Source organism: Petromyzon marinus, unplaced genomic scaffold, assembly GCF_048934315.1.
Source record: "Petromyzon marinus isolate PM22_M1 ecotype Great Lakes invasive population unplaced genomic scaffold, UKy_Petmar_22M1.pri1.0 PM_G_Scaffold_4, whole genome shotgun sequence".
Taxonomy (NCBI): Eukaryota; Metazoa; Chordata; class Hyperoartia; order Petromyzontiformes; family Petromyzontidae; genus Petromyzon; species Petromyzon marinus.
Window position 1 is genome coordinate 1,273,187 of NW_027422983.1, and position 18,514 is coordinate 1,291,700.

An 18,514-nucleotide genomic window follows, 5' to 3' on the forward strand; every position below is an offset into this window, starting at 1 on the left:
TCAACAACATCAACAACAACATCATCATCAACTACCACTACTGCTACAACCACTACTACTCCTACTACTGCTGCTGCTGCTGCCTCAGCTGCCTTAGCTGCCACTGCTGCCGCTGCCACAGCTGCCGCTACTGCCGCTGCTGCAGCTGCTGCTGCTGCCGCAGCTGCCACAGCTGCCACTGCCACTGGCGCTGCCACTGGTGGTGCTGCTGCTGCCACTGCTGCTGGCGCTGCTGCTGCTGCCGCTGCCGCTCCAGGCATCTCTGCGACAGGAAGTGCTCCCTGCCCCAGCCGCCATTCCTGAAGCTGTCGTGCAACTCGCGGTGAGCCCAGAGAGCGGCGAGCAGAACCTTGGCGGCAAACCGATCCTGGCTCAGCGCCGTCCTGAGGCAGCAGCAAGCACGGACACACGCCCGCCACAGACGCTCAACAAAGATACAAAGGTCCACCGTGTAGCCTTAACATACCGTAGGGGCGAGTGGTGCCGTTAGCGAGCGCCTGTGAAGGCCGGTAACGGCACGCGAGGGGGTGGGTGGCCAGAACCACGCCCGGCCGCCTTTGTCTCCCTAGTGGCGATGTTTGCTACACACAGCACCGGATACTCATTTGAGGCTGAGTCGACCTAGGGGAGACTCAGAACCGGTTCAGATAATCATCACTGGTGTTGGCCATTGAGCGGGAATCGAACCCGGGTCGCCAGGTTCCTAGCGCGGCGTAGCGCTAACCGCTACACTACCGCTCCCACATACAAGTACACACTCACAGATACACACACAGACACACACACAGACACAAAGACAAAGATCCCCCATATAGCCTTAACAGACTGTAGGGGCAAGTGCTGTTTGCGAGCACCTATAAAGGCCAGACACACACACACACAGACACACACAGATACACACACACAGATACACACAGACACACACACACACAGATACACACACACACACAGACACACACAGATACATACAGATACACATAGACACATACACACAGACACAAACACAGATACACACAGACACACACACAGATACACACACGCAGATACACACACACACACAAAGCCAAAGATCCCCAGCTGTGTAGCCTCAGCGGAATGTAGGGGTAAGTGCTGTTAGTAGCGAGCAGTAGCGCCTATGACAGCCGGCGCTGTGACATACCATGTGGTGGGTGGTCAGCACCACGCCTGGTGAGTGGTGGTGAGTGTGGGTGGTGAGCGTGGTGAGCGTGGTGAGAGTGATGAGAGTGGTGAGTGTGGGTGGTGAGAGTGGTGAGTGTGGTGAGAGTGGTGAGCGTGGTGAGTGAGAGTGGTGAGTGTGTGTGGTGAGTGTGGGTGGTGAGAGTGGTGAGAGTGGTGGTGAGTGTGGGTGGTGAGAGTGGTGAGAGTGGTGAGCGTGGTGAGCGTGGTGAGAGTGGTGAGAGTGGTGAGGGTGGTGAGCGTGGTGAGAGTGGTGAGCGTGGTGAGAGTGATGAGAGTGGTGAGAGTGGTGAGTGTGGTGAGGGTGGTGAGCGTGGTGAGAGTGGTGAGCGTGGTGAGCGTGATGAGTGAGTGAGAGTGGTGAGTGAGTGGTGAGTGTGAGTGGTGAGTGATGGTGGTGAGTGTGAGTGGTGAGTGAGAGAGTGGTGAGTGTGAGTGAGTGTGTGTGGTGAGTGAGTGTGAGTGGTGAGTGTGAGTGGTGAGTGAGTGGTGAGTGAGAGTGGTGAGTGAGTGTGGTGAGTGGTGAGTGAGTGTGGTGAGTGTGTACTTCCCCCCCACCCACCGGCTGGTGTGGATGTCCACGACTCGCCCCACGCCACCGCTGGCCTGCAGGCGCTGAGCGTTGGCGGCGCTGCCGCACACCAGCGCAGTGAGCGCCCAGAGCACCGCCGACACCCTGTCCTCACCCAGCCGGGAGGCCTCACCACCACCCTCACCACCCTCACCACCCTCACCACCCTCAGCACCCTCACCACCACCCTCACCACCACCCTCCTCACCACCCTCGCCACCCTCACCACCCTCACCCTCACCACCCTCACCACCCTCACCACCACCCTCACCCTCACCACCACCACCCTCCACGCCACCCTCACCACCCTCGCCAACAACCGGCAGCATCAGGGTGAGGATCCTCACGCCATTGTACAGCCCTGGGGAGTGCGGGGAGACGGTGGTGAGCGGCCTCCATCACCACCCCCATCACCACCTGAATCATCATCGTCATGACCTCCATCACCACCCCCATCACCACCTGAATCATCACCTACATCACCACCTCCATCACCACTCCCATCACCACCTGAATCATCATCATCACCTCCATCACCACCATCATCACCTCCATCCACATCTCCATCATCACCTCCCTCCCATCACCTGTATCACCACCCCCATCACCACCTCCCTCCCATCACCTCTATCACCACCCCCATCGCCACCTCCCTCCCCCCCATCACCTCTATCACCACCCCCATCACCACCTCCCTCCACCCCCCATCACCACCTCCCCCGCGTCCCACCGATGAGTCTCTGGCTGTTGGGGTCATTCCGAGCGAGGACTCGCACAGCGTTGACCGAGGTGAACGCCAGCAGCCGTCGATGGCTCCGCAGCTGCTTCAGGAGGCAGGGCAGCCCCCCGCAGTGAGCGACAACCACGCCTGCCAACGCCGACCACTGCTCGCGACGACGCACGGCAACAAGACAGCACCACGCAGACGGCGCGTCACACGGTGAGCGTTGCTAGGGAGCGTTGCTAGGGAGCGTTGCTAGGGAGTGTTGGTAGGGAGCGTTGGTAGGGAGCGTTAGTAGCGAGTGTTGCTAGGGAGCGTTGTTAGGGAGCGTTGGTAGGGAGCGTTAGTAGCGAGCGTTGCTAGGGAGCGTTGGTAGCGAGCGTTGCTAGCGAGTGTTGGTAGGGAGCGTTGCTAGGGAGCGTTGTTAGTGAGCATTGCTAGCGAGCGTTGCTAGCGAGCGTTGCGAGCGAGCGTTGCTAGCGAGCGTTGGCAGGGAGCGTTGCTAGGGAGCGTTAGTAGCGAGCATTGCTAGGGAGCGTTAGTAGCGAGCGTTGCTAGGGAGCGTTAGTAGCGAGCGTTGCTAGCGAGCGTTGGTAGCGAGCGTTGGTAGGGAGCGTTAGTAGCGAGTGTTGCTAGGGAGCGTTGTTAGGGAGCGTTGGTAGGGAGCGTTGTTAGGGAGCGTTGGTAGCGAGCGTTGCTAGCGAGCGTTGGTAGGGAGCGTTGCTAGGGAGCGTTGTTAGCGAGCGTTGCTATGGAGCGTTGCTAGCGAGCGTTGCTAGCGAGCGTTGGCAGGGAGCGTTGCTAGGGAGCGTTAGTAGTGAGCGTTGCTAGGGAGCGTTAGTAGCGAGCGTTGTTAGGGAGCGTTAGTAGCGAGCGTTGCTAGGGAGCGTTAGTAGCGAGCGTTGCTAGCGAGCGTTGGTAGCGAGCGTTGGTAGGGAGCGTTGGTAGCGAGCGTTGGTAGGGAGCGTTGGTAGCGAGCGTTGGTAGGGAGCGTTGGTAGGGAGCGTCGATAGCGAGCATTGGTAGGGAGCGTTGGTAGGGAGCGTCGATAGCGAGCGTTAGTAGCGAGTGTTGCTAGGGAGCGTTGGTATCGAACGTTACTAGGGAGCGTTGTTAGGGAGCGTTAGTAGCGAGCGTTGGTAGCGAGCGTTGCTAGGGAGCTTTAGTAGCGAGTGTTGCTAGGGAGCGTTGTTAGCGAACGGGGGCAGGAGGAGCGACGCTCACAACAACGAGCGGAGCGCCGGGGTGGCTAAAACGCGGCGAGTTGGCGCAGTAGGGGGCACGGGTGGTGGTGCAACGGCCGGCGGTCATCTCCTCAGTCGGTTGACCCCACGGCACCTGGCGGGTCCGCACCGCGACCTCCTGCCGGCCCTAGACGTGCACACGGCCTGGCGCGGGTGTTGGTTTTATGGTGCAGTGAGCCCCCACCTCGGTGTCTCTGCTGGCCAGGGTGTAGATGATGCTGGTTGCCGATTCCAGGACGACCGGGTTGTGTGACTGCTGCAGCAGGGACACGTAGCAGCTGACCGCGTCGGGTTGGTACAGCAGCTCACAGCCTGCACAACGCCCGTACATCATAAACTACTACACACCACACTACCATACACTACACTACTATACACAATACTATACACTACTACACTACTATACAGTACTATACACTACACTACTATACACTGCAGAATACACTACACTACTATACACTACACTATACACTACTATACACTACACTATACACCACACTACCATACACTACACTACTATACACTACACTACTATACACTGCAGACTACACTACACTCTATACCATACACAACACATTATATTACACTATAAACTACACTACAGACTACACTAAACTACTATACTACACTATACACTACACCACACTACCATACACTACACTGATAATACGTTTTTCCCCTTTTTCTGGCAACAAAACAGCTGTGTTAAGATGTTAAAACACCAAACTGAAACCTTTTACAAGGAATCTGTACCAGTACACTACACTATACACAACACTATACACTACACTATACACTACTATACACTATAAACTACACTATACACTACTATACACTACACTATACAAGACACTATACACTACACTATACACTACACTATATACTACTATACACTACACTACTATACACTACACTATACACTACTATACACTACACTACTATACACTACTATACACTATACACTACACTAGTAGACACTACACTACACACTACTACACTACACTATACACTACACTATACACTACATTATACACTACACTACACACTAGTGCTGTACTAGTGACGAATTGGCCACGTTCTGTTTACGTGACAACCCTTACTAGGTGGCTGTGTCGGGTGGTGGTGGGTTTTAACGACTCAACATTTATATATTTACGTGATCTAACCCAAAAAAACTCTATTATGTACACTATACACGACTATACACTAACTATACATTACACTACACACGACACGAATATACACTACACTGTACACTACACTGTACACTACACTATACACTACACAGAGAGAAGTAGGCGCGCAGTTTCAGGACTCACTGTGAGGAGGAGGAGGGAGGGGTATGAGGAGGGGGGTGAGGGGGAGAAGAGTGAGAAGGAGGGGGTGAAGGAGGGGGAGGAGGAGGTCGAGGAGGGGGAGGAGGGGGGGAGGAGGATGAGCAGGAGGTGGAGGAGGAGGCGAGGATGAGAAGGAGGAAGGGAAGGAGGCTGCTGCTGTATCTGTGAGTGCTGCGACTCAGGACTGACCGCGGGGAGGAGGGAGGGGGAAGGGAGGGGGGAGGGAGGGGGAGAGGGGGTGAGTGAGGGTGTGAGTGAGGGTGTGAGTGAGGGTGTGAGTGAGTGAGTGTGTGTGAGTGAGGGTGTGAGTGAGGGTGTGAGTGAGGGTGTGAGTGAGTGAGTGAGGGTGTGAGTGAGGGTGTGAGTGAGGGTGTGAGTGAGTGTGTGAGTGAGGGTGTGAGTGAGGGTGTGAGTGAGGGTGTGAGTGAGGGTGTGAGAGGGGTGTGAGTGAGTGAGGGAGTGAGTGAGGGTGTGAGTGAGGGTGTGAATGAGGGTGTGAGAGGGGTGTGAGTGAGTGAGAGGGGAGTGAGTGAGTAAGTGAGGGAGTGAGTGAGGGAGTGAGTGAGGGAGTGAGTGAGAGGGGAGTGAGTAAGGGAGTGAGTGAGGGTGTGAGTGAGAGGGGAGTGAGTGAGGGAGTGAGAGGGGAGTGAGTGAGGGTGTGAGAGGGGAGTGAGGGTGTGAGTGAAGGTGTGAGTGAGGGGGGTGACAGTGGCCACCTGTTTTACGGGTCGTGATGTGCACGCTCAGCTGGTGCATGATGCAGACTGCATCCTCCACCGCCTGCGGACACAGACAGACCACGGCAGATGAAGGCAAAGATCCCCCGTGTAGCCCGTGGCAGACCGTAGGGGACAGTGCTGTTAGTTGCTCATGAGGGGGTGGATGGCCAGCGCCGCGGACATTACACACACACACATACACGCAGACATACAAACACACATACACACACACATACATACACACACATACATACACACACATACACACATACATACACACACGCATACATACACACCTACACACACGTGGACATACACACACGCATACATACACACGCGCACACATACATACATACACACATACACACACGTACACATACACACATACACACGCGCACACACACATACACACATGCACACACAAGCACCTTGGTGTGGGGGTCACCTGAGTCTCGGTGTTGTGCCCTTTGAGTGCCGAGCGGATGAAGTGCAGCACGCAGTCCACCAGCCCCTCGCACTGCCGCACGCTCAGCCACATGTTCGAGCTCAACTCCCTGGAACGTCACGAACGTCACGTCAACCACGACGTCACCGCCGTGACGTCAACCCTGACGTCACCGCCGTGACGTCAACCCTGACGTCACCACCGTGACGTCAACCCTGACGTCACCGCCGTCACGTCAACCCTGACGTCACCGATGTCACATCAACCACGACGTCACCGCCGTGATATCAACCACGACGTCACCGCCGTGACGTCAACCACGACGTCACGGACGTCACAACAACCACGACGTCTCCGCCGTGACGTCAACCCTGACGTCACTGACGTCACATCAACCACGACGTCACCGACGTCACATCAACCACGTCACTCCCGTGACGTCGTGGTTGACGTCACCGCCGTGACGTCAACCCTGACGTCACCGCTGTGACGTCAACCCTGACGTCACCGACGTCACATCAACCACGACGTCACCGCCGTGACGTCGTGGTTGACGTCACCGCCGTGACGTTAACCACGACGTCACAACAACCATGACGTCACCGCTGTGACGTTGTGGTTGACGTCACCGCCGTGACGTCAACCACGACGTCACCGACGTCACATCAACCACGACGTCACCGACGTCACATCAACCACGACGTCACCGCCGTGACGTCTGCCTCGGCGCGCCTTACCGCAGGCACTTCAGGGTGTTGCAGAATGCCGCGGAGGGCGAGGAAGGCGAGCAGGGCAAGGCGGGCGAGGTGAGCGAGGTGAGCGAGGTGGATGAGGTGGGCAAGGAGGGTGAGGTGAGCGAGGTGAGCGAGGTGGATGAGGTGGGCGAGGAGGGTGAGGTGGGCGAGGAGGGTGAGGTGAGCGAGGTGAGCGAGGTGAGCGAGGTGGGTGAGGTGAGCGAGGTGGATGAGGTGAGCGAGGTGGATGAGGTGAACGAGGTGGGTGAGGTGGGCGAGGCTCCCCGGTTGCTGATCCAGCCGCTCTCCGGCACCATCACGAGCTCCACCAGTGCCGGCAGGCAGCACACCAGTGCCACCCTCAGAGACTCGTGGTACGTCAGGTTGCACAGCGTGCCTGGGGCATCATCATCACTGGATCATCATCATCACCATATTATCATCATCATTACCAGATCATCATCACCAGATCATCATCATCACCAGATCATCATCATCACATCATCATCACCAGATCATCATCATCACCAGATCATCATCATCATCATCGTCATCACATCATCATCATCACCAGATCATCATCATCATCATCACCAGATCATCACCACCACCAGCAGGTCACCACGAAGGCTGGTGCGTTGTTACCGGTGATCCTCTCCAGGGCGTGAGGGTTTCGAGTGCGTCCCAGCAGGCTGGCGAGGGCGGCGACGCCGCCCCTGTTGTAAAGCGCCAACGCACCAACACGGCTGGAGCTGAGGGCTTGCAACGCCTCGCACACGAACACAGACACCTGTGGGGGCACGCGGAGGTGAGGAGATGCACACACAAGACACACACACATACACACAGACACACACACACACACCTGTGGGGGCACGCGGAGGTGAGGAGATACACACACAAGACACACACAGACACAACAATAACCGCCATTCGCCACTAAGTGGCGGTGACGTCACCACGACGCTTGTGCCAGGCTATGTGCACCCTGAGGCCACGTGAAGTGTCGAACGCCCGCTGGCAGGAGGTCACGGGGCAGACCCAGGTGCCACGGGTCGACTGAGATGACTGGCTGATGCACCACCTGTGCCCCCTACTGTGCCAACCTGCTGTGCTTTCGCCACCCGGCGCTCCGCTCGTTGTTGTGAGCGTCGCTCCTCCGCCCTCCGTTGTTGTTGGAGGGCGACTACCTCCAACTGCCCAGTAGCATCCTTCACGAGCCTCCTCCACAGAGGCCGATCTTGACACCGCTGGTACCAGTCATCGGCAAGTCCACTCAGCTCCACGTTCCTCCTGTACCATATCACTCCATCTCTTCTCTAGCCCGTGCAGCGCCTGCTTAGCCCCCTCAATCCGGCCGAACAAAAGCTGTTTCGGCATGCGGTGGCTGGGCATGCGGGCTACATGACCCAGCCATCGCAGCCTTGCCCGCCGGAGCTCACCGATGGGACCTTGCCCAGATCTTTCAAGGATTTGTGAGCTCCTCACACAATCCAGTCTGGTTCAACCCGGTATGGATCGTAGGCAGGCCAGCCTAAATGTTTCTAACCGGCGAAGATGTTCCATTAGGGGGGTCCACGTTTCGCAAGCGTAGAGAAGGGAGGGAATGACCGTGGCCGAGAAGACCTGACGCTTAGTGCAGAGCGACAGACCAGGTAGCTTCCACACAGCGTTACGCAACCGATGAAAGGATATTGCCGCTCGACTGATTCGGAGTGAGACCTCTGCTGTTAAACTGGAGCCAGTCATAAGCACACTGCCCAGGTATGGGAAACTCTCCACTTTCTCCACAACTGCCCCATCACCGATTGGGAGTTGTGGGGGTGGAGTGTCCGATGGTACAAAATACCCAGGCAGGTGCTTAGTTTTGGTGGGGCTGATGGTAAGGCCCCACCTCTTAGTGGCATGCTCCAGTCTCAGCAGCAGCGTCTCCAACTCCTCCTCTGACTGAGCAGCTATTACCAAATCATCAGCATACATGTGTTTGAGCAATAGGGAGCCATCCCTTGACCGCACCCGGGCATCAATCAGCCTCCCATTATATCTGTACCATATGGAGATTCCCCCGGTAGAGCTATTGAAGGCTTCACGAACTACGTGGTCAAAATAGATGTTAAATAATGTGGGAGCCAGAGGACATCCCTGTTGCACCCCAAGGTGTACAGGGAATGGCTCTGACTCCCGGGCACGTAGTTTTACCCGGGCCCGCTCACCATCATGAAGGTCCTTAATGATCGTGAGCAGAGGGTCAGGTACTCCAAAAGCACGAAGAACGACCCAGAGCCCAGGCCTACTGATGGTATCATAGGCCTTGACCAGGTCAATAAAGCAGAGATGTCGGTCTTGTTGGAATTCCCTACACTTCTGCTGTAGCAGACGGACAGAAAATATGGCATCTGTGCAGGACCGCCCTTTCCTGAAACCACATTGGGGCTCCGCAAGCCTCTCCTCAGCGTGCCTGGCAAGGCGATGCTGAATAATCCTTGCCAGGACCTTTCCTGGCACACTGAGTGAGATGCCCCTGTAGTTGTTACAGTCTGTGCGGTCCCCCTTCTTAAAAAGGGGGACCACCAGGGCATCCTTCCAATCCTGCAGAACCCGTCCAGTGGTCCAGACTGTTGTTATGATGTCATATAGGGCAGTCTGTGCACAAACGCCACCCTCCCTCAGCATTTCGCTTAGGAGATCATCTCTGCCCGCTGCCTTTCCTGGTCTCAGACTCCGGATCGCCTTCAGTACTTCCTCAGCAGATGTCACCTCAGCCAGCCACTCACAGGGGGTGACTTCTTCCAATATTTGAGGCACCGCAGCCTCAGCAGGGTTATCCTCACTTTGTGCCACGATGTTTTCCTGGCTGAGGGATTTTCCCTCCCCCAGGACCTCACAGAAATGCTCAGCAAATCTGCAAACCTGTTCCTGGGGGTCGGAGATTGGATCACCGTTTTTTCCCCTAATGATGGTAATAGGTGTGGCGCTGCAGGTTACTTTTTTGATGGAGTTAAATAGAGATTTGTGATCACGGGCCACTGAGGCAGACTCCATCTCCTCAGCAACCCGCGACCACCACCCATCCTTGCAGCGCCTCACGGCTCTCCGAACCTCCGAGCGAAGGCTGCGGTAAGCCTCCTCATTCTCTGACGTGGGATTCTGTAGCCGATGACAGTGGGCCTGTCGCTTTTTCTCAACCATCCTGAACACATCCTCTGTCAGCCAGGGTCTCTGGGGAGGTCTGGACCGCGTACCTAAAGCAGCCATTGCAGCTGCATGAGTCACAGTCCTAAACCTCGCCCATTTACCCTCGACATCAGGAGTCGTCGGGGACGATGCCAATCCCAGCCGCAAGCGATGATGAAATTCTCGCTTGCAACTTTCATCAGATAACCGAGACCAGGCCACTTTAGGTCGGAATGGGGTCCTGGGTGTACACCCACCACCGGAGTGGAAGAATGGCAGGCCATCTTACAGATGACTAGTCGATGGTCAGAGGGCAGATCAGCTCCACGGTAGGTCCTGGTGTCAAGAACATGGGCTCGCATTCGCTGGTCCGTCACTATGTAGTCCAGCAGATGTTCTTGCTTGGACCCGGCATGCATCCATGATGTTGTGTGGATGCGCCGATTCCGGAACAGCGTGTTGGTAATTACAAGCCCATGGGCTGCACAAAAATCTAGCAGCCTCTTACCGTTGTTATTGAGCTGATCTGGCCCATGCCCTCCAATCACTCCAGACCAGGTGCCAGTATCATGACCAACTCGGGCATTGAAGTCACCCAACATGATGACTCTATCCCGAGGGGCCACTTTAGCCAGCACCTGTGACAGGAGGTCATAGAAGGCATCTGACTCATCGGCTTTGCCTGCATCCCTCCACGGATGTTCATCTTCGGTGGGGGCATAAGTAACCACGACCATTATTCCTCGCCTCCGGTTGATGGGAAGGCGAGCCCAAAGTAGCCTGGGGCTTACAGCTTCCCACACCTCACCGCCACGCTCCCATGCCCCCTTCATTCTTTTGTTCAAAAGAAGACCCACACTCTGTTGTTTGGCAGTCTGCTGCCCCGAGTAGAGGACTGTCCACCCCTCATGGTGGCAGGAGCCAGAGCCGGTCCACCGGACCTCCTGAATGCCGCATAGATCCAGGCGGTACCGGTCCAGCTCCCGACAGAGGAGTGGCAGCCTCTCCTCTGCAGTGAGCGTTCGAACATTCCACGTGGCCACCCGTAGTGGCTTTTCGTTGTTTCTGGAGTAGCCCCGAGGGTAGGTATTCAATCTCCTGGCTCCGCCAATTGGGGTTTGGCCAGGAGACGTCATAGACGCCTGGCCCCCCGGGGCCTCCGGCACAAGCTTATTAGTTACATATTTCAGTTTAACTCGTGGTTTCGTGGTAATTAATTGAAGGTGAAGGGGTTACCAGCCCCTCGCACCCGTCCAGAGCCCCCGTTTAGCCCCTGTGGTGGACACATATGCCATGAGGGGAGGAGCCAATCAAAATTGGATCTTCCCCCACAGCACTGTCCACGACAGAGTTGCCCGTCCGGCACCGCGAGGAGGTCGGGGGTTGTTTTGCCGGACTACACACACACAGACACACACACACAGACACACACAAGACACACACACACGAACACACACACCTGTGGGGGCACGGGCAGGTGAGGAGATGCACACACACACAGACACACGCACACACACAAGACACACACACACATACAGACACACACACATACACACACACACACACCTGTGGGGGCACGCGGAGGTGAGGAGATGCACACACACACATACAAGACACACACACACACAAGACACACACACACACATACAGACACACACATACACGCACACGAACACACACACCTGTGGGGGCACGCGGAGGTGAGGAGATGCACACACAGACAAGACAAAGATCCCCCGTGTAGCCTTAACAGACTGTAGGGGCAAGTGCTGTTAGCGAGCAGCACCTATGAAGGCCGGAACGGTACACGAGGGGGTGGGTGGCCAGCACTACGCCCGACCGCCTTTGTCTCCCTAGTGGCGATGTTTACACACCACACCAGGTACTCATTTGAGGCTGAGTCGACCTAGGGGAGGCCCGGGACCGGTTCAGATAATCGTCACCGGTGTTGACCGTGAGCGGGAATCGAACCCGGGATGCCAGGTTCATAGCGCGGTGTAGCGCTAACCGCTACACTACCGCTCCCCACACACACAGACACACGCACACAGACAGACAAAGATACAAAGACAAAGATCCCCCGTATAGCCTGAACAGACTGTAGGGGCAAGTGCTGTTAGCGAGCACAGACAGACACACACACACAGACACACACACACAGACACACAAACAGACACACACACACACAGACACACACAGACACACACACAGACAGACACACACAGACTCCCACTGCCCCACACGTGGTCTCACCTGGTCGTCGACCTCACGGGCAGCGAGCAGCGTCAGGAGTTGGCGCAGCGACCCGGCCGCCCTCACCACCGCCAGCACCAACTCACTGGGTTGCTCGCCAACGCCAACGCCAACGCCACCGCCAACGCCACCGCCAACGCCCTCCCCCACGGAGCGGCGCCCTCTCGCTGCCTGCTGCAACACCCTGGTGGCGGCGGTGGTGGTGTTGGTGGTGGTGGTGTTGGTGGTGGTGTTGTTGGTGGTTTTGATGGTTTTGGCGGTGGTGTTGTTGGCGGTGTTGGAGGTGGTGTTGTTGGCGGTGTTGGAGGTGGTGGTGTTAGTGGTGTTGTTATTGGTGTTTTTGGTGGTGTTGGAGGTGGTGTTGTTGGTGTTTTTGGTGGTGTTGGAGGTGGTGTTGTTGGCGGTGTTGGAGGTGGTGGTTTTGGCGGTGTTGTTGGTGTTGGAGGAATTGTTGGTGGTGTTAGTGGTGTTGTTGTTGGTGTTTTTGGTGGTGTTGGAGGTGGTGGTGTTGGTGAAGAGGCGTCTAAAGGTTCCCAGGAAGCAGCTCCACCAGCGGTGCGGGGAGCCAGCAGCAGCAGCAGCAGCGGCGGCAGGGCGCGGGGTCGTGAGGGCCGTGGTGGAGGTGACCATGATGGTGGTGACCATGGTGGTGGTGGCTGAGTCCCTCAGTCTGCGGGGGGAGGGAGAGTGGGGGAGAGGTGAGCGTGTGGGTGGGTGTGAGGGCAGATACTGTACACGGACAGATACTGTACACGGACAGATACTGTGCACTGACAGATACTGTACACGGACAGATACTGTACACTGACAGATACTGTACATGGACAGATACTGTACACGGATGGATACTGTACAGGGCAGATACTGTACACTGACAGATACTGTACACGGACAGATACTGTACACTGACAGATACTGTACACAGCCACATACTGTACACAGAGATACTGTACACAGAGAGATACTGTAAACAGACCGATACTGTACACAGCCACTGTACACAGAGAGTGTACAAGAAGAGACAGACTGCGTGTAGAGACAGACTGCGTGTAGAGACAGACTGTGTGTAGAGACAGACTGTGTGTAGAGACAGACTGTGTGTAGAGACAGACTGCGTGTAGAGACAGACTGCGTGTAGAGACAGACTGCGTGTAGAGACAGACTGTGTGTAGAGACAGACTGTGTGTAGAGACAGACTGTGTGTAGAGACAGACTGTGTGTAGAGACAGACTGTGTGTAGAGACAGACTGTGTGTAGAGACAGACTGTGTGTAGAGACAGACTGTGTGTAGAGACAGACTGTGTAGAGACAGACTGTGTGTAGAGACAGACTGTGTGTAGAGACAGACTATGTAGAGACAGACTGTGTGTAGAGACAGACTGTGTGTAGAGACAGACTGTGTGTAGAGACAGACTGTATGTAGAGACAGACTGTATGTAGAGACAGACTGTGTGTAGAGACAGACTGTATGTAGAGACAGACTGTCTCTACATACAGACTGTGTGTAGAGACAGACTGTATGTAGAGACAGACTGTGTGTACATACAGACTGTGTGTAGAGACAGACTGTGTGTACACACACAGACTGTATCTACACACACACAGAGTACACCACGTCAGGAACAGAGAGAGAGGGTTCGTGAGAGAGAGCTTGGCGCCTTCCCCTCGGTGAGAGAGGCGAGGGTGAGGAGGAGGTGGTGAGGAGGTGGTGAGAAGGTGGTGAGAAGGTGGTGAGGAGGTGGTGAGGAGGTGGTGAGTAACAGAGAGGGAAGGGCGCACACCGTGAGTGAGAGCTTGGCGCCTTCCCCTCAGAGAGAGGTGGTGAGAGTGAGGAGGTGGTGAGGAGGAGGTGAGAGTGAGGAGGAGGTGGTGAGGAGGAGGTGAGAGTGAGGAGGTGGTGAGTGAGGAGGTGGTGAGAGTGAGGTGGTGAGAGTGAGGAGGAGGTGGTGAGAGTGAGGAGGTGAGAGTGAGGAGGTGGTGAGGAGGTGGTGAGAGTGAGGAGGAGGTGAGGAGGTGGTGAGAGTGAGGTGAGGAGGAGGTAGTGAGAGTGAGGAGGTGGTGAGGAGGTGGTGAGAGTGAGGAGGAGGAGGTGGTGAGGTGGTGAGTAACAGAGAGAGGGAAGGGCGCACACCGTGAGTGTGGTGAGAGGGAGAGCTTGGCGCCTTCCCCTCAGAGAGAGGAGGTGAGAGTGAGGAGGAGGTGAGAGTGAGGAGGTGAGGAGGAGGTGAGAGTGAGGAGGAGGTGAGGAGGAGGTGATGAGAGTGAGGAGGAGGTGGTGAGAGTGAGGAGGTGGTGAGAGTGAGGAGGAGGTGGTGAGGAGGTGGTGAGAGTGAGGAGGAGGTGGTGAGAGTGAGGAGGAGGTGGTGAGAGTGAGGAGGAGGTGGTGAGGAGGAGGAGGCGGCTGCTGCTACCTCAGCCACGAAAGTTTTAAAGTAAACATTTACCTGAGACCCGTGAAGACAATGGCGGTCGTGCTTGCTGGCGCCAAACAGGAATGAGGCGAAATTTTGATTTAAAGCTTTCGTGACTGCAGTAATTCATATTCTTAGTTTTTTCGGTAAAGTCACGTTGAAGAGAAACAACAAAATAACAAAATATATATAAAACAATAAAAAAATTCTCACGACGTTTCGACCATAACTCAAACGGTCATCATCAGGTGTGTCGGTTTGCATAAATTTATTTTGAAAACGGCATATTTATTTATATATATAAAAATAACGTTTGCGTCACGCGCAACGATGGCAGTTTGCCAGGACTAGTCCATCTATTTTTTTTGAAAAGAGGAGGGGGGAGACGAAATTTGTTTTTATGTATGCTGTCTGAAAGGCACTGTAAGCGTGAACAATCAATCAAGAACTGAAATGATTTATCAAATCTTTCCAATGATTGCTAAGATAGAATCCATCTTCTCGGTTGAAATTGTCTCTGTGTTTGTATATGTGGATAGCCTCATGAACGAATCTCTCATGGAAGCCAGATGGCTTACAAAGAACCTCTGTCTTGGAAAAGTCAATGGCATGTGAGCCTACTGAATTAGAACAATGATCTGCTACGGCCGAGGTGTTGGTCCTACCGTGTTTAAGGTCTGCTTTATGTTCACGAATGCGGTCCGAGATATGGCGTTTGGTTTCTCCAATGTAACTACTACCACAGAGGCAACTTAGTTTGTAGACACCAGGGTATTGTATGTCCGGAATCACATCTTTTACAGACGGAACCAGATCACGGATTTTATGTAATGTGTTGAAACGGACCTGGATCTTGTGTTTATTCAAGATTTTGGAGATCTTTTTTGTGATCCCAGCAATGTAGGGTAAAGTGATGGTTTTGAAAGGCTCCTCAAGAGGGTTCTTCTTCATGGTTTGAGTGATAGCTTTGCGGATTGTATAGTCGGAGTAACCATTAGCCCTAAGAGCTTGGTGTACGTGCTTGAGTTCACTGCTTATGTGTTCCTGGTCGGATATGCATTGGGCTCTATGATACAGAGTCTTGATGAGAGAATTCTTCTGTGATGGATGGTGGTGGGAATCCGGTTTCAGATAAGCATCCGTATGGGTAGCTTTCCTGTAGACAGAGTGGCTCATTGAACCATCAGGTCTCTTTTTAATTAGGACATCCAAAAAAGGTATCTTGCCATCTATTTCGACTTCCATGGTAAATCTGATGGCTGGGTGTATGGAATTGATGTGGTCGAAGAATTTGTCTAGAGCAGGCCGGCCATGTGGCCAGATGACAAAAGTGTCATCCACGTACCTCTTCCATAAGGTTGGGCGCAGAGTGGCAGTCTGGATGGCGTCAGTCTCAAATTTCTCCATGAAAATGTTAGCTATAACTGGAGAAAGGGGGGAGCCCATTGGGGTGCCCTCAGTTTGTTTGTAGAAAGTTCCATTCCAAGTGAAGTATGTATTGGTTAAACAGTGTCTCACCAGGGGGGGTACCTCAGTGTTTAGTCCTTGATGAACCAAGTCTTCAATGATTGCAATGGTGTCAGGTACAGGAACCTTGGTGAATAAGGAAACTACATCAAAACTGACAAGCAGGTCGTCTGGGGACAGGGAAATACCCTTGATTGTTGATACCAGGTGAGTAGAATTTTGTACCGCAGAGGTGGTCTTTCCAGTGAAAGGACGCAGGATTTCAGACAAAAAACGAGCTAGTTTGTAGGTGGGGGAGCTGATAGTAGAGACTATGGGACGAAGAGGTGTATCAACTTTATGTATTTTTGGTAAGCCGTATAATCTTGGTGGCCTGGCAGCAGAAGGTTTCAACGAAAACTGTTTAGATTGATCAATTAATGCGGTTGAATCAGAAATTATTTTGTTGGTTTGTGTGACGAGGCTGTTGGTGGGATCTCTTTTTATTTTTATATAACTACCATCGTCGAGTAATTCTTTAATTTTGTTGTTGTATTCTATTTTATCCATGATAACAGTAGCATTGCCTTTGTCAGCTGAGAGAACTACAATATCATTCCTCTTTTTTAATTTATATAATTCAAAACGCTCATCTTTGCTGAGGTTGCTAGCTGGCATCTTAGCGTTTTTGAGGGTTGCAGCGATTTCAGATCTTGCTACGTCTGCAGCGATGTGACCCAGGCCCCTGAGAGCAACGTCTACTTGGGCAATTATATCATTAACTGGTATGTGTTTAGGTGTGACTGCAAAGTTTAGACCTTTAGCTAAAACGGATTTCAGACCATCGGAAATAGAACTGTTACTGCGATTAATTACGACTTTATTAACATCTAACTTTTTGGTGTGTGGGTCCGGTCTTTTGTTTAAGAGGAGGTTAAATTTGGAAATCAGGTTTTCCTTACATTTGGTCGACATAGTAGCAGCTGAAGAGGCAGTCATATTGTCTACATGTTCCCAATCCGATGTGGACATTATTGCCGTCAATGATAAGTGTGATTTGTAGAGTGTCTTGTCTAACTGATCTAGTTCTGTGCGTATAAGTCTGATTTTTTCTGAGATAAGAGCTAAGCTAGTTTTGAAAAGAATTCGTTTCGCATTAGAAGAAGTTACAGTAGCAGAGGTGAGTGTAAATGCGATTGGTATTACCCCAGAGTCGCGGCATCTCTTCAGGAAGGTGAGAGACTCGATCAGCTGAGCTTTCTTATCCCGGAGTTTGTTGAAAGATCTTAAAGTTAGGAATGAGGCGGTTAGAAGCCACTAGCCCCGCCTCCAGGGGAGGGGCCACGGCGGCGGGGGGCGTGGCTTAGGATGGCGTGAGTGGCTTAGAGCGGAAGGGGCATGGCTTAGGACGGCGGGAGTGGCTTAGAGCGGGGGGAGTGGCTTATAGCGGGGGGGGGGGGGGGGGGAGTTGGCTTAGGACGGCGAGAGTGGCTTATAGCAGGGGGGCGTGGCTTAAGACGGCGGGAGTGGCTTAGCGGGGGGGGGAGTGGCTTAGAGCGGAGGGGGAGTGGCTTAGAGCGTGGGGGAGTGGCTTAGAGCAGGGGGAGTGGCTTAGAGCGTGTGGGAGTGGCTTAGAGCGGGGGGGGGGGGGGTGTTTGCACAGTCACACAAAGTCACTTTAAGATGTTTTTTTTTATTCTTAGCTCTTTCGGCAAAGTCACGTTGAAGGGAAACAATAAAATAATAAAATATATATTAAACAATAAAAATATAAAAAATATATATTTATTGTTTCCCTTCAACGTGACTTTACCGAAAGAGCTAAGAATATGAATTACTGCAGTCACGAAAGCTTTAAATCAAGATGTTTTTCTTGTTCGTGTTTTTGTGTTTTTGTTTGTTGTGGTTGCACTCCGATTCAAGAGCCGAATGGCTCACAGGGCTATAACCAAAATAAACTGAACTTAAAACTGAACCAGCACGCACATAGTAATCGATACTCGCTTCGTATCAAAAATTGTGAATCGATTCTTCCACCATTTCAACAAAGGGGGCGGTGGAATCAATGGTCGATGCTATGAATCGACGATCAATTATGTTGTCGTGTGGGAGAGTGGTGGGTGTAGTGGTTAGCGCTGCGCTTTGCTACGAAATTGGCGACCCGGGTTCGATTCCCGCTCACGGTCAAACACCGTCAGTGACGATTATCTGAACCGGTCCTGGGCCTCCTCTAGGTCGACTCAGACTCAAATGAGTAGCTGG

The 18,514-nt window shown here is 53.6% G+C and overlaps 1 protein-coding gene across 1 annotated transcript; it reads right to left on the reverse strand.

The window, feature by feature from the left end:
* Positions 1–1,999: 1,999 nt before the first annotated feature.
* On the reverse strand, positions 2,000–14,874 carry LOC142916549 (catenin delta-2-like). The gene is made up of 10 exons (XM_076061671.1): positions 14,840–14,874; positions 12,396–13,065; positions 7,614–7,758; positions 6,972–7,365; positions 6,235–6,343; positions 5,787–5,850; positions 3,918–4,045; positions 2,499–2,652; positions 2,040–2,129; positions 2,000–2,004 (listed from the first exon to the last, which is right to left on the reverse strand). The coding sequence occupies exons 2-10, from the start codon at positions 13,038–13,040 to the stop codon at positions 2,000–2,002; spliced, it is 1,734 nt and encodes a 577-aa protein (XP_075917786.1). The 5' UTR covers positions 13,041–13,065; positions 14,840–14,874.
* Between the last annotated feature and the right edge of the window lie 3,640 nt (positions 14,875–18,514).